Genomic DNA, 16932 nt, shown 5'->3' on the forward strand with positions numbered 1-16932 from the left:
ATCCCAAAAAAATTTACTCCACACGTAACTCCAAACACGTCAAACCACAATGTTAGTGAACTGTCAATTACTGTAGTTGAAAATATGATAGTAAATAGTGTTAATGTTTAGTCTGCCTGTCTGAACGGGCAAATGAGTGTACTGGGCCAAATAGTGGATAGACGTGCGAATTTGTCGACAAGACATGTCGGTGTTTAGAAAGCCATATTTCTTTATGATTTATGATGGCCACTGGACTCATATTTTCAAATTTTTATGACGTGTTGAAAAGTTGTTGATAAATACACGGAAAGCCGTTGAGACCAGTTAAAATTATTTACTACAGTCGCTACTTTTAGCGGAAAAGTTTAAATAATGGAGTTGAAAAACTGTTCTCTTTATTTTTAAGTATAAAAAAATTACAAAGTGTAAGAGAAAGTGTTCGTGATTGTACAAGTACCGCTTATGTATTAACCAATCAGGAGGCTGTAACACGTTCGAGTAGTGTCTAGTTCTTTTTTTGAAACTCATAGTTCAGTAACTTTTCAGCACACTAGCGAATACCATAGACAAAAGAATTTAGGCACGGAATTAAAAAAGAGGTCCTTTGTTATCACCTTTTTTTTAATTCCATATCTGGTTTCTGAAATTATAATTGACAGGTTATCACAGAATATTAGCGTGGGATATTTAAAACCTTCTGCAGCTGAGTTTTAAAATCAATTTCACATATTTATTTTATTATTAATTTTCGATTTGAAATAAAGTAATTTAAACTTAGATTTGAATTGCAATAGTAAATTAAGTCAATTCGCGAAACAATTCGTCCGGAAATAACAAAAACATTGTAGCATAAAGTCGCTTTGCAGTTTGTAAAATATGGAAAACCCACTTGCACCGATGGAGCCAGCCTTCAGTGGCCTAAATAAACCTATACAATCAAGCTGGCCACAACTCAGGGCACTAATTAGTACTAAATACTAAATATTTAGTCGCCATAATGGTTCTAGACGTGTGACCTTGAAAATAGCACGTCATGAAGGTCACCGACGTTACGAAATGATTTAGCAAAGTGTTGTGTTTTTATTAAATGCACGAATTTAGTGAAGAGCTCTTTGTGACTTCTGATTCCCTGGTAGTGAATACTTATTCGCAGGTGATATCAAACTAATTGTTGTCAAAAAGTTGTTGTTGCTATGCAGACTAGATTGCAGATTTCTCGTTAAATATTTTATTACAATTTATCGATTGCTGGCATCATCTATTTTTACACAAATTACGGCCGCGGCAACCGGGAACTGTGTCAATTTAATATCAATTGTATGAAAATAGAATATTCGGTTCTAGTTGCCGGTTGCTTGTATCCAACATGAGACGGCGGTGATTTACGCAACGTAGCACCCCTCCCCGCTTAGTTCTAAGATAAGTCTCCTTTGCCAATGATTCTACTGCATATTGGTCGTAACAACAACCGATTGTTACCATCATAGATGCATGGCTTACATTTATTTCTCTCGTGACGGGTGTCCATGGCACCCGCGACACAGGGTTTCCCTAGTGTGGGGCTATGTTGAGTATGTGCGTTATTATTATTATTTTATTATAAAAAAACAGATCTGAAAAGTTTGTTTATCGGCTTTTGATTGGAATTACATTTATTTGCCAAATATTAAAGCCGGTTAACGGAAAGAGCGCAAAACGGAATCCCTCCCCTAGTTTACCACCATTAGAGATGGAATATGTTCTTCTAATTTAAAATGGAACTAATATCGAGGTACCGTGCTTCCAACAAAAAAAGAATCATCGAAATCAATTGACGAATCGGGAGTAACCGCATGTCACACATACACACAAAACAATACAATTGAATTGCGATCCTCCTCCTTGTTTCAAGTCGGTTAAAAATAAAAATCGAAACCAACAGAGTATATTTACTTAAACTTCAAAGAATACATACATGGTAATGCCTTCCTCTGAAATCTAGGAATTATTAAATATTTATTATTTTTTATATAGTTATTTAATATTTCTTTCTTTCTTTCTTTCTAAATTTAAAGAAAATATACCACCTCTAAGGGTGGCAAACTAGGGGATGAATCCGGTTTCGCGCACTTTCCGGTAACCGATTGTCAGTGTCAGTTTGTATGTACATGTATACAAGAAAAGTTTAAACCTGGTTCCTTACTTTTAATAAAAATTATTTTAAGTTACAAAAGTTGAAAAAAAAATTTCCAGTCTAAAAAATCGGTAGTAAATTGTAAATAAAGACATATAGATGCATTCATTCACTTAGTAAGTACATAAGCACATTACTTAATTATATAACTTATAGGTTTACAGAATAGTGATGTATAATTTTAACAAATATTATGTATATCAGTTATCGGGCGAGCGAGACCTTGAAAATAACACGTAAATTAGGTCAGCTATGAGTGACGAGATTGTTCGTATGGTGCGAGTGTAGAACTTGCGACGGGCTTGTCATCAAGAGCGTTTTAGACTCGAAATAGCTACATATAATTTGTAGCAATTTCCATTTACGAGTACTTAGACAAGTTGTAAGTTAGAAAACTAAGAAATATTTATGTAAATGTTTTAAGGTGTAGTACCTATATCAGGGCTCCGTCACTCGCTCAAGGTTACGCGATAAGTGCCTACCGTTGAGTGTATCACCAACAGTGCAAGCGCATAGACAAGTCTTTAATTTACATTACAATCTTTGTACAACCCCAGCATTCGGTTCCGCACGACTGCACGCGGCGGACAATGTTATTTTCACCTCTCAGAGCGTGACAGCCTGGTCAGTCGTCATAGCGTAGTATGGTGTGGTATTTTCGATTTTGTAAGAGAGTGAGCCTATTTCTGCAGCCAAGCAGTATGTGCGGATTACTGCGTTCCATAATTGAAGGGCGCTGGTGAAACTAGACGCATAATTGCACATGGGACTTGTCAATTTTATGTTTCTGGGTGACGGGTGCAGTGGCAGTGTCCTCGCAGATCTTTGCGATTTAAGGCAACTGCTACGGACAGGCGTGTTTTGCTCATACCTTCACTACATATCACAAAATAGATATAAATCATATTGTGAAAAAATACATCTCGAGTTTTTCTTATATATGTTTTAAATATAAACGAGTTAAATATATACTATATAACTTATTTTATAAAAAAAAGACCTGGCCTCGAAAGTGTGTAGAATTATAACTTTTCGAGGTGTCCACTTTCCAACTTAAAAAAAAATCATCGAAATCGGTTCATAAATGTCGCGCATGTAACACGCAAATATCGCGAAACATACTTATAAAAAATATAGTCGAATTAACAAACTCTTTCTTTTTGAACTCGGTTAAAAAAATTGTATTTACATAGCCTTGTGTCGTTCAAAGTAGGACTCACACGTTGGGTTGATGATAATATCCAAAAAGTTTAATTGTACTGTGTAGTCAGTTAAAAATTTAGGCATAATTAAAATTTGGTGTTATATAAATGCTGCAAGTTAACGGTAACTTTAAAAGCTAAGTTTAACTTGGTAGTAACATAACGTTTAAATATTAAGAATTCCACCTCATAAAACAACCTTACATAAGGGTTGATTTACTCATCAAAGATCTGGAATAATCTTCCTCCACCCTTACGTGACCGCAGATTCCTTCCAAACCTGAAAATGTTTTTAAAGAGAAATATACTGGTAGATTAAAAAAGTGCGCCCATATGCTCGCAAAAACTCTTATATCTCGTAATTTGGACCGCGAATGGCGGCGATGACCGTAGCGGCTGCCAAGAGAGTCAGACCGCCTCGTGGGCCGCGATGGATCGCAAAATTGACGCAATTATGGCGTAAAACCGAATACATTAACAGTGAATAAATTGGACGCGACATGTTTCCGTTAGCAAATTAGCCATTAAAGAATCGTCCCTCTATCGAGTTACTGTCGTAACGATCAATACATAAGTTTTTTTAACATTTTAGAATTTGGCACTTCATATATTTATTTATTTATTTATTACATTTAAAGCACTAAAAACAACAAAACATTCCAGTATAACATAAACTTAACTAAGTTTTCCCGTATACCGCTCATTCGTCGTAGAAATATATTTCTATGTGTAGTGTGTGCGTTCGTACTGCTGTGTGTTGACATTCCTCTTAGTGTGCGTGACAGTTGTTAATAAAGGGTGTCACTAAACCTTGATCCTTGTATGTACATCCCACCGCTGAACACGAGTCTATTCTAATAAATGGTCGTGAACACTACTTTTGTAATACATTTAAAGTTAGTACCTTTTGTTGTTGTTAGTTAAAATTAGAAGGTTATAATTATTATATATTTCAATCACGTATTAATTTTTTATTTTTTCTAAAAGTATTTTTTAATTGAGGTTTGATGTTTTTACAATTTAACGATATTTTTATTTCTTTAGGAATTTCGTTTATTAGATAAGGCATTAAGTATATATATTGTAATTTATTTTTAACCGACTTCAAAAAAGAGGGGGTTATCAATTCGACTGTATGTTTTTTTTTGTATGTATGTTACGCGATAACTCCGGTATTTGTGAACCGGTTTTCATGATTCTTTTTATGTTGGAAAGAGGGTCCTCCATCATGGTGGTCCCATTTAATTTTGAAGAAAATGATTCACCTCTAAGGGTGGCTGTTCGCGCATGAATAATCATTTTTATAAATAGCGCCTAAATTTTATTATAAGGAGCTATTATTTTAATGGTTGATTTTGCTATTCTCCAATTCAAGGCGTTTTTCTCACTCAATATACCTTGAGTATTGAGAACCGATTTTTATTATCTCCTGTGTCAAGTCCCGTATAGTAGCGAACTAGGGGATGAATCCGGGTTTGCGCACTTTCCGGTAACCGATTTCAATAAAACTTGGTAATTATATGTAATTCCACGTACTTTTGAGGTTGGTTTTTTTAGTACTCTGTACTGAGATTATTATCATAAAGTTTTCGATAAGATGGTATCAACAATTTATTATTATAGACATTTCGCGTCTTCATTTCACCATTGTAGGTAGATTGTAAACTTTTATCAAAAAAGTGTTCTGCAAATACTATATTTTAATTTTTCATGTACAGGGAGTATTTTGCAGTGGTGAAACAAACCGCGGTAATCATTGACTTACAATTATATGGACGTCGGGTCCGCGCTAAAAAGTGTCCGCACTTGTAAGGCGCTAAAATCGTATACAGAGCGCCAAACTCCGCTTTAGTCTTCAATTGTTCTACTGATAGCGCGATACTGCGATGACATTACAATTTAAATTTCGAATAGGTTGACTTGGGACATTTTTTTCGTGGTTTTTGTATTAGACCCGTCGTCCATTTATTTGTAAGTCAATGGCGGTAATCGTCTTTAACATCATTAGCGCAATAGGTGTAATGTATCCACATACGTCAAAACTGTTCTAACACATGAAAGCCATAAAAAAACACGAACTGCTGTGCCCTTGCAGGGGTCACACGTGTACCACCGATTAATGTTCGATCTTAAATTTATAATGTCATATGCAATAAAGAATTAAAATTGATTGTTGACTGCAAGATATAACAAAAAAGTCGTTAAAAAAAGCATAAAGAAATATCTGCGCATAGAAAAAATCGTAAGGTTCCATAGTTTAGTTGACATAGCGTCTGCCACGATTTGCTGAAAGATGTTGGTTCGAATCCAGCCGGATCGAAGGATTTTTTAAACAAGGTTTTTGTTAAGTAAGTAAAAGATCATTGTATTAATAATATAATTTTTTCATTAAATTTAATTTCATTAATAATAATAATAATAACGCACACACTCAACATAGTCCCGCACTAAGGAAATCCTGTGTCGCGGGTGCCATGGACACACACATAGACAACCACAAATTACATCCAAACTCACGAGAGAAATAAATGTAGGCCATACAAATATTTCTCCCTGGGACCTCTGGGTGGCAGTCCGGCAACCGTTCCGGAAAATGGTAACCGTTCGGCCACAGAGACAGTTAAAGTAATAATTATTAAGTAATAATAGTGAATAAAATCAATTAAAAATTTAATTAGTACTGCAGTCTTGTCTGTTTGTAATTTTTCATAAGAGAAAACACTGGCACCCAAACTGGTGAAAACCATCTCCGTACCACCGCATCATCTTAATTCAACGGCCTCTCGCAGCACCCTGGGTAGATAGCGGTCCTCTTTTGCAAGGACCTGAGGTTTGTCGTTCTAATGATTTCGATGCACGTATTTTACGTGTACGCAACATCTCGCCATGATGTAATTCAGTATGTATGCCCGCAGAAAATTCAAAATTTTGGATAATCTCCAATAAGAAGCGCTAGTCTAGATCGAGAACTATAGTTATAGTGTTTATTTACGTCGGACAATGCGACCTAATAAACGGGTCTGTTTTATGCGTGCGCGCACGTCAAGCGGGCTGGTCAGATTCCGAGAAGTTAATTAAAAATAAGATGTCAAGAGAAAATACGAAAATGCTGGTAACGTATCAAAAATATAGAACTAAATGCAATAGTTAAGCAATTTCAGAGAGAGGTTTTATGCACTTTATGCAGGTATTTTTTGAAAACATTGTTTAAGTTACTATGCGTTCACTGCGCTGATCTTCCCGTGAAGAACGAGCAAGAAACTCTAGGAATTGCTCTTTTCAAATAAACTTAACTGCAATGGAATACATTTTGAATCACAATTGTATGAAATCTAGACTCATGTCGTCTTTCTATACATCTTTAACTAACACATACTCTTCGATTTGCAGCAGTAGAGCTCCTTGTGAAAGAGTTCGTCCAGGGAAGTAGAGCCACCTTACCTATTTCTGCTGCCAAGCAATAATGTCAGAATTACTGTGTTCTTCTTTTGAAGGATAAGGGTGCTGGTGAAATTACAGGCACACGAGACTTATCAACTTGTCTCGGGGCGACGGGCGCAGTGGCAGTACCTCAAGCTTTGAGTGGCACTGCAACTGTTATGGACAGGCATGTAGTTTACCATCAGGCGTATAACTTTTTCGTACCGTCACTTGATCTCATAAAAAGAAAAAAAATGTAGTATAACTTTTCACAATAACTTAGATAGATACATTGACTTACAAATAAATGGACGACGGGTCTAATACAAAAACCACGAAAAAAATGTCCCAAGTCAACCTATTTAAACGTTGTGACATGTAAAGGAATATGAAAAAGCTAAAACGTTGAATTTTAATTGTAATGTCATCGCAGTACTGTCTAATTTTGCTTGCTTCGCTGTCAGTCGAACAAACGAAGACTAAAGCGTGAATGACGCTCTGTGTACGATTTTAACGCCCTATAAGTTCGGACACTTTTTAGCGCGGACCCGACGTCCATATAATTGTAAGTCAATGGATAGATAGGTATATAAACACTTTATTCACTAGTATGACACAAATACAAATTACGCAACAGGAAAAATAAAACATTTCTGTCAAAGGAGTAAAATGCCTGCATATGCCTAAGTTCCCTAAGGCGCTGGTTTTCAGTCAGAACCAAAGAGAGGTACTAAATCTAGAAGTTATTTGTATAGAAAGATTTTTTGTTATAAGTATATTTAGATTTTTGTAATGAGAGATTGTTCATTAAAATAATAAATGTAATACAGTGTGAATAGCGCATCTAAAGCAACCTATATGTAAGTGCATGTGTGTATTTGAATATACATATAAGTGTAACTGTGTGTGTAAGTGAAAATAATGATTGTGAATATATTTTGGTGTAAGAAATCAAAGTGAAAAATGTATATTTAGAAAGGCTACGAAGACGAGTACTTGGGGATATGAAAACTAATATTAATATTAAAATTTCAACAAATTAGACAAATTTTTGTAACGAGAGTAAGTAATGACGCGCCACGTATAGGTGGCGGAATATTATTACAGCATTTTGAAGCCGAATATTTGAAACTACCCTTAAATGCTGCAGTTCTATGTTGCGGTACCATAAGTACACATGACCGGGCAGATCTCTCCCTGTCGCGTACGTTAAGAGGGAGCAGAGGAAAAATTCCTAATCTTCGATTTGATTTTAGAGGGGTATATCCACTTTAAAGTTAAAAATAAAACATTGTGTGAGTAACTACACGATATATTCAATCATAGACATTAATCAGAAACATAAAACAATAAATTTTCCTTGATAGATAAAAATCATGAAATGTCCTCTATTTTTCACATTTTTTCGATTTATCCTCGAAATGCTACAGGTTATTAGGACAAAAATTAGATAATTAATTATATTTATGCATGATCGACAACTGTCACTACGGATTTTTTTTATTCCCTTTAGTTTTAGAGTTATTCCGCTAAAACGAATTTGATACTTTTAATGCGCAAAATTCAACATCTCCTGTCGCATGTCACACGAACTTTAGGCATATATTTGTTTCACAAATTCGGGCGGAGGCAACGTCAAAATTTTTTTGGCATGCTCCCTCTTAACGTACGTATACCTCGTTTATATTTCGGATTCTTACGTCCACGAGGTAGTGCTTAATTCGAGGCGTAGGAACAAGTATCATATCGGTTCATGAGCTAGCTGCGCCGGCGCGGGCGAGCCCGGCGACGCGTGAAGATACCCTAATGCATCCGCCTATTTTTAGTCGGCTGCAGGCTGCACTCATCATGCTATCGCAAGTCTTCCGCTTGGACAAACTTCTTGAGGTGGCACTTAATACCGTTAGAGGTAGATCTAGGAGGTTTAACAGGATCGTGTGTGGATTGAAAGTAGATGCGGAGTAGTTTTGTTTATGCTTGGTGATCTCCTGAATTCATTCTTCAGTCACTTTCCAGAGACGAAATAATCCTGCTTTTGCTGTGAATCACAGGGTATTACATTAAACAAATCCTACAAAAAGGACCGTAATAGTATATTGTGTGGGCGGTAAATAAGAAATTACTAACGAGTTTGTTAGAGGTTCGTAATTTTTACCGCCCATGCCACATACAACATTTTTTCATCACATTTGTGAGGAAATAGATACAACGATAGTTTATTTCTTGTGTGAATAAATATTGCTTCACAACAACATTTACGGATTTTTCATATGGCGTGATTTTTGTTTTTTTTTCTTCTATATTCTTCCATAGATAATAGAACTCGAACTAAAACGTTCTAAAAGGCACAGACGCATACAGCCACTATATATTAAAATTGAATAGACATAAAATAAATAATTTCCAAATTCTAAAAATATTGCAGAATTTGAATAAATTTAGTAAAATATAGATAAATTGCAAATGTTTAGTTTTTTTATCCTTCAAATTTATGCGAAATGTACGTTCAGATTTTTCGAGCATAAAAACTTTTTGGTTAATCTTGACGTAAAAAATCGATAGAGCGTTATCGCCCTGCAATGAAAAAGCCCGTGGGCATAATTGAGGACATTACGGTCGAGTTTCTTCGATTCTTTCGACGATCTTTTTTATTCAGAACATTCAAAAGTGAAAATCTTTGTAATTGGAGTTTCGTTAACTATTTCTTAACCATTGGAAACGTCACCATAAAACGATGCAACCGATGAAACGGGATCTGCGTGCAAGTAGTCTTGCAATATGCTGGTTGGTACCTACAACAAATCAAGGCTATATCCAGTTCAAGTTGACGCGCACTAACCTGTGAGATGCAAAGAACTATCTTCAACTCGTGGCGATGTTAAAATTCTGAGTTTTGTTGTGAAATCTGGAAACCGATCACTGAAGGCGTATATGCACATGTACTCCTTACACTAGAAAGAAGAGAGTTACAATGGGGACAAGAACTTCGATATAAAATTCAAGGAGTCTTTAAAAGTGCATTGTGACAAAAACCCAAATCAAACCGTGGACATTCTTCTGACCCGTATAACCGAGAACATTGATTTGGAAGGTCGATGGGTTCATTCTCCGTCTACGTTATTTTGACAACTATAACTTACATTGCGCACTCAATGAGCATAACAACGTTATCCCCATTGCTGCAAATAGAAATAGAGCTTGCACATAGTAATAATAAAATGTGATGTTTGTCGATCGATGGCACTGTGCAACGGGCACTGAAAAGCGCCATTAATTTGTATCGTAAAATTTACGAGCCGATTTGTCTCGACAGACGAGACGCTGATGCCGAAGAGGTGAGGTGGGCTGGAAATCTTAGAAAAATGTATAAACAATTTAATCTGCTGAAATTATTGCTGTATCAGCAACAGACAAATAGGTAAGAGCTTTTGAACGCTTTAATGTGTTTTCTTGCAGCTTTCTCCCGAAGAATTATTGTTCCATTGTAAGAACGACATTAATTGAAACACAAATCCAAATACAAATTAATGATAGAACGCATTCAGAACAAGTTCGTTAGATACCTATATTTAAAACAGTATGGTGTGTACCCCGGTTATCCACTGTTATATCCTACCCTATTTGTACTTGGCATGTTAGGCTATTATAGACTGGAAGTAAGAAGAGAAGTAGCTCTCGCCACTTACTTATTAAAAGTACTGCGTGGTAAGATACACAACCCATGTGTTCTAAACACAGTTCAGCTGTATGTACCTGACGGGTACGTAGGGCGACAACTGCTGCACAACGCGCCCCATATGCGGGCGCTGCGTGCCCTCAACGCGGCATCACACGACATTGATTTGTTCGATTGTACTCTGAATGAATTCGCACAGGCCGTATATTGTAGAATATCAATGGAAGTTTGTTATAGTTAACATGTACGTAAATATTTTGTTAGTAACTACACTATTGTATTAGGTTATACCTGTAATGATAGTTGTAAGAGGTAAAAATAAATAAATAAATAATAAATAAACATTATAACTTTGTGAATTCGCTCGGGCGCAATGATGACGTGAATGCGGTCGGATTCAGTTAAAGTTTTATTCGGGATTTGATGTTAACAATACGATGATTTCACGCCACTTACATCGGTATATGTGTCATTAGAGTAGACGCTGAATAGAGGTGGATTATTCACCTTTTTTATGAAGGACAATTTGCAGTTGACCGTCAATACGAATGCAAATAGTCTTGCATTAAAATATATTAATAAAATTGAACAAAAACCATATTTTATTTAAAATAATAAAAGATTTCCATATAACATTCCTGCTTTGTAAACAGTAGGACGTTCGGTAACTTTCGAGAAGCTCGAGTGATCGTATGGGTGTGACGTCATTTCGGTTCGATTGGAATCGAAAGAAATCGTACGATATCAAATCACATCGATCGACAACTGAATTATAGTAAGGTTCTAAATCTCTCAGAAGCGCCTAGTTGGACGAGGACCGCGGCTACTAGATACTTCCGCCAGAAAGAGCTACTGTAGAAGCGAATCTACGCGCATACACACTAAAGTCAAAATCAACTAATAATTTATTCCATATGTATTATTTTACACTTGAAAATGTATTTTTTTAAGCATTGCTCGTTCTCTGTACTGACTTCCCCGAGAAGAACGAACTAGGAACTTTAGGGGGGCTAAACTGGAGGGCTCTTCATCCTCACCGGTGAGGATGGCCTGTTCGTGAATATTTCACCGACAAGAGCTCAGCTCATAAATAAAAAAGAAGTCGCCATTCGACGTCCTAATATCAGTATTTGCACAAAATGGTTCAATGCCATCTAGCGAATTTGTATAGAAGTACAAAATGCTCATAGTCATGTTAACGTATATCATAAACTAGGCTTGGTACAAAATATTTATGATATCAAAAGAAGGGTGGTTTAATGGAGTTATAGTAATGTAAAAGGTGCACAGCAAACGTTGCTATTCAAGACGTTTTTGTTTCAATGCCTACTACTAAATTGGAAAATAAATTTCTTAGGCTGCGGATGAGAGTCCTGTTATGTGGACCCTTCGCTACTAATATTTAATAGGTATCGTGGAATGCGGTTGTAGCCTTGTGTCTTTTCAGTAGTCAGGTAGACGGTTCTAATCCTTATGGCGGATATGTAATAATTTTATTATAATTAAAGAAATTGAAAAAAAAAATTAAATAATAATCATTCGAACCAACGTCGTCCTGCAAACCGTGCAAGACGGTATGCCAACTAAATGACGGACACGACTTTTGTGTCGTAGCGCCATCTGTGAGAAATCGATTTCATCACTCAGCCAGGTGCCTTTACAGCTACCAGCAGCTAATGAATGAATGAAAAAAAAAAAAAAAAAAAAAAAAAAAAAAATGAATTAGAGATGTCGCTTCAATAATTGTAATTTTTAAGTTTATTGAATATCACGGTGTTCGACCATCATGATAATATTTTTTCAATTATTCAATTTTTCTATTATTTTTGTGAAATTAAAATTTCCAAACATCCAAAAAATAAACTTAAAAATTACAATAATAATTATGTCAGACAACTACACTGGAACTCCCAAACCAGAACCAGTTCATAAAAGTTCATTTTTCAAATTGATTCTACCGGGAATCGAGTCCGGGACCTCCTCGTCAAGCCCTCAAAGTGCAAACCTAAGCCATCTAGATCGTCAAATGTACCTATGATTTTCGTATCTCAGTTATTTTATATTGGAAATGAAACTATTTTTCCGGATTTTAATCTCGTAGGTATATTTGTTTTTCCAAAGAAACCAGCGTTTCAGGTCGACATGTCCCATGGTCACGGTTGACTGAAGAGATAAAGTTTAAATTACCTTATTTTTGAATTTTTCCAAAGAACATTTACATACATAAATATGTTAGAATTATCAACAATAATATCCTACACTGAAATATATTTTTTTTCTGTATTGCATAGCTGTATTCTGAGTGTGCTAAATGTTAATATAAATAAGATACCGAATTTTCCATTGGTTAAAATGATCACGTCGCAATATTGGGATGACAAACGCCGCCAAAACGCACCCAAACAAATGATAAATACTACGAAATCTTAATAATTATTGGTCATAATTTTTAATTTAAAAAGAAGTAACAAATTCCGGATTGTTAATATAATTTGAACTTTACCCGGTCGCTATATCGTTGAAAGTTTAACACCTTTATTGCAAGTTACGACGTTATGATTTTATGCTGAAAATTTATTCATCGTGCTGCCATCTTGTGGCCAGTATCTGGACTACGACGAACAATTAACATCTGAATCAATTCGATAAACAGAAAACAAAAAACAAACAAATTGAAAATTTATTAAAACAAGTCACCGATGTTATACCAGATACAATTCTATTTTTTTAAATCATCTTCCACATCAATTGGGTGTTTTTGATACATGACGTTATTATAAAAAACCATCGATGTATGTATGTATTTTATATAATAACAATAAATATTTAGCAAAACTATTAAAACCTCTGAATGGCTTAACCTCGTTTTCGGTACGGCACACTCTTGAGTTCTTAGCAATATTATTATTTTATACACGTAAAAGCTTTCGGGTTATTTCTAAACCACCATAACACTTTCTAAGAACATTCTAAAAGTTTACGAAAGCAATTTATATTATCGACGTCTACTTATATAGCAATACGGTGCTCTATACTTTAAGTAAATGGTCATATTAACATAATTTTATTCGCCATTTGCATCCATGAGAGGTCATAGCCTAGTGGGATAACGGTTGCTTTTTCATTGAGAAGTTGAAGCTTCGAATCCCTGTGACTTTAATTTTTAAATTTCTTTTAAAATCTTTTTATTAGACAATAAGTCAAAATATATTGGCACAATATAAGGTTAAATACTAGAAACTAGAACTATAATTACATTATATGAGTAAAATTGGGTCTCCGCGGCAGGGTGCCCAAGGTGTTGACTATGCTAAACGTTGGGCGAGGTAGCTTCCGGCCCCTTGGTTTCATAGACAGTATATTAATTTTTTGGATACAATTTTGTACAGATGAGGGGGGCACCGGGACCCCACGGGTTAAAAGTTTGGACTTGGACCAACAACATGCTACTCCTAGCGATCTTATGTAATGTGTGTGACGGTGTGACCTCCTTACACCGTCATCTCACCACTTTGTATCGCCTCTCTCCTCTCGTATATTATCATTTTTTTTATTTTACATTTATTTTACATGTATTTAAATTTGAATCGTTCCATCTTCCTTCACTTACTCATTTTGTTTTCGTACCACGGTCACTCCCAGCTCGACCGCCACAACAGTCAGAGCTGTTAATAAGCTAATCATGTGTAATAATTTATAAGTCTACAGCCTTCATGTATCTATTTCTGTAATTGAGTTTCTCGGCCCATTTAGGGGTAAGTGCCTTAATAATAAAGTGTAGGGAGTGTTTTATACTGTTATACCTGTTTTTTTACATTTACCTTTATATTGTTACAGCCTTTCTTTAAACTAGTAAAGTTTTAATAAATTTTGTGGACCGAAAGTTTCCCATTTCATTGCCGTGAACCTGTTCACGGCTAGTTAGGGTTACACGGCTAGTTTGTAGTTCATGTGTTTGTATCTGAGACGTGGCAAATGTCAATCCCAAAAAAAAGTTTTGTAAATTTAAATTAATAAAGCAATATCACAATATTATAGATATATTTTTTGTATAATATTTCAGTAAGTATTTTGTTTTTAGTCAAAAATTGAAGAGACAAAACTATGAATCAGTATGGATAATTATCAAAGAAAATATCCTGACAATTCAAAACCTGATCTAAATATTCACGCATGCCGAGTAACACGAGTAAACTAAATAAATATTTTAAAATTTGCATTTATCACTGATAATAATTAGTATGATGAAACGTATTGTGATATCTGATATCGGATATCCGGAGAGCACCTAGGCAGAAAAACTGGTCATCATCCACCATATTTATTTATACTTCAGTACTAAATTTACAGATAACGTTATCTAATATCAAAGTTCTTTTAGTTAAAAGTAATAAACACATTGTCAACGATCCTGTATTTGCTGTTTATCCTATTACTATCATCTTTAATCAATAAATCAATTTATTTGGCTTACTGATTATGAATTTTTATCAGTTTTAAACAACCGGATAGTTACCGGATATCCGTTTCATCTCTAATAATTATGTAGAAATATCTTTGGTAAAAACAACCTAAACGAGATAAACAAAATAAATGAATAACACCCAAATGTTTGCAGGCGCAATAATGATAAAATATGAATTAATGATAATTATAAAATCAATAATTATCATATTCCAGGCAATGCTGTTCTACGCACCCAGATGGCTGTGGAAGTCCTGGGAAGGCGGGAAGATCCGCGCCCTGATGATGGACTTGGACGTAGGCGTCTGCACCGAAATCGAGAAGAAGACAAAGAAGAAGCTCATCCTGGACTACCTGTGGGAGAACCTCCGCTACCACAATTGGTGGGCGTATCGGTATTATCTCTGCGAAGCGCTTGCTCTTGTCAATGTTATAGGTGAGTTCGCTTTTACTACCTTGAAAGAGTACTTAAGGCGAGGCATTTGAATGTGAGCCTAGACTTTAGGAGGTGAGGTGTGGGGGGCCGCCTCACGCGTCACGCAATCGGTGCTCAAAATTTATTTGAATGTAATAAGAACAGGCGGACAAAATTTGATACAGATCGGACGTTGACAAGTGCCCGATGGTGACTGACGGGGCAACGGACGGCGCGGCGTGTCCTTAAACCGCCGAGCAATTTTCAAATTTTGGGGATAAATGTGACTTTAATAACTATAGCAAAATTTTGCAGGTTCTCTGAAGTGCTAAAAGAAAAATATCTCCGTATAAAAATTATGTGGAAAGTTAGATATTTTATTCGTTCTAGATTTTTATTTTAGCAGTGTGCTTTAAATCACAAAGATCTGAGGAGCACAGCGCCCGTCACCCTGAGTCATAAGTTGACAAGTCCCGAGTGCCTGTAACATCACCAGCACCCTTACCCTTCAAAAGCGAAAAGATAAGGTGGCAGTACTTACCTGGACGAACTCATTCACAAGGAACTCTACTGTGGCTATCTTTGATTTCATTTTGTATGATCGGGGTAGATCCTATCGCGTAATTAATTAGCACATTCTTTAGACTATATCCTTAGGTGTATTTAATATCTAAACCATTTCATATTACAAAACAGTTTTCCCCGATGTGACTCGTCTTGAACTTTGAAATAGTCTTATCATAGTATAAGAAAATAAGTCTGATAACTCTATACAAACGTAGCAGCGCGGCTTATATTGCACGCCTTATCACTACAATATTTAATTTAAACATCTGAAATCGAGACTACCTGCAAGAGCTAAACGGGTTTTTTGTCACCCAGGTACGCAGAAGCTGTATAATAACCTTAAGTATATAGTTTTTGTTTCACTATAGTTTTAAACTTCGTAAATGGCAAATTTTGAATATCAATCGGAATAGGAAATGAAACTATTTTTCCGGATTTAAATTGCGTATATTTCCTTTTTTTCAAACAAACCAACGTTTCGGACCTTTTACAGGTCCCATGGTCACAGTTGACTTCAACCGTGACCACGGGACCTGTAAATGAAAAGACGCGATTTAAATCTGGAAAAGTATTTTCATTTCCTATTTGTAACAATCGCGAACACCTAAGAACTCAACATATCAATCGGAATCTTTATAGAAGCGTCTGCATTTCTCTTAAATTTGTTTGAAAACACATTCGTTGAAACAACTTTACCACGTGATATTTTAAAATGATTGTTTTTTTAATGGCGTGGGAACAAAATCTCGCGAAGTTTTGAAAGAAACTGGCATCTGGGAAGAAAAACTTTCAAAGATTTCTCACAGATGGCACAACGGCAAAAAAGTCGTTAAAACCAAAAACAAAAATCTATAACAAACGCATAGACCATATAGACAGACAGATTGAAGGATTTATTATTTTTCATTGTGTCAATATTTATAATATATTGGCATTGAAGACAATGACAACTGCGTTGTGTAAATGGCTAATTATGAAAAATTTTTACAGTGAGAATCATTGACTTTAATACAAAAACCACGAAAAAAATGTC

The 16932-nt window shown here is 35.5% G+C and overlaps 1 protein-coding gene across 2 annotated transcripts in view; it reads left to right on the forward strand.

Moving 5' to 3' along the window:
* The window catches only part of LOC113233077 (innexin shaking-B), a 204675-nt gene that overhangs the window by 180243 nt on the left and 7500 nt on the right, over positions 1 to 16932 (forward strand). For both annotated transcript variants that reach the window (XM_026468055.1, XM_026468054.1), the window contains exon 4: positions 15134 to 15353. In XM_026468055.1, the coding sequence (XP_026323840.1) occupies positions 15134 to 15353 (220 nt within the window). The remainder of the gene's footprint in view (positions 1 to 15133; positions 15354 to 16932) is intronic.

The sequence above is a fragment of the Hyposmocoma kahamanoa genome, unplaced genomic scaffold (genome assembly GCF_003589595.1).
Source record: "Hyposmocoma kahamanoa isolate Upper Pololo Valley unplaced genomic scaffold, ASM358959v1 78, whole genome shotgun sequence".
NCBI classification, from domain to species: Eukaryota; Metazoa; Arthropoda; class Insecta; order Lepidoptera; family Cosmopterigidae; genus Hyposmocoma; species Hyposmocoma kahamanoa.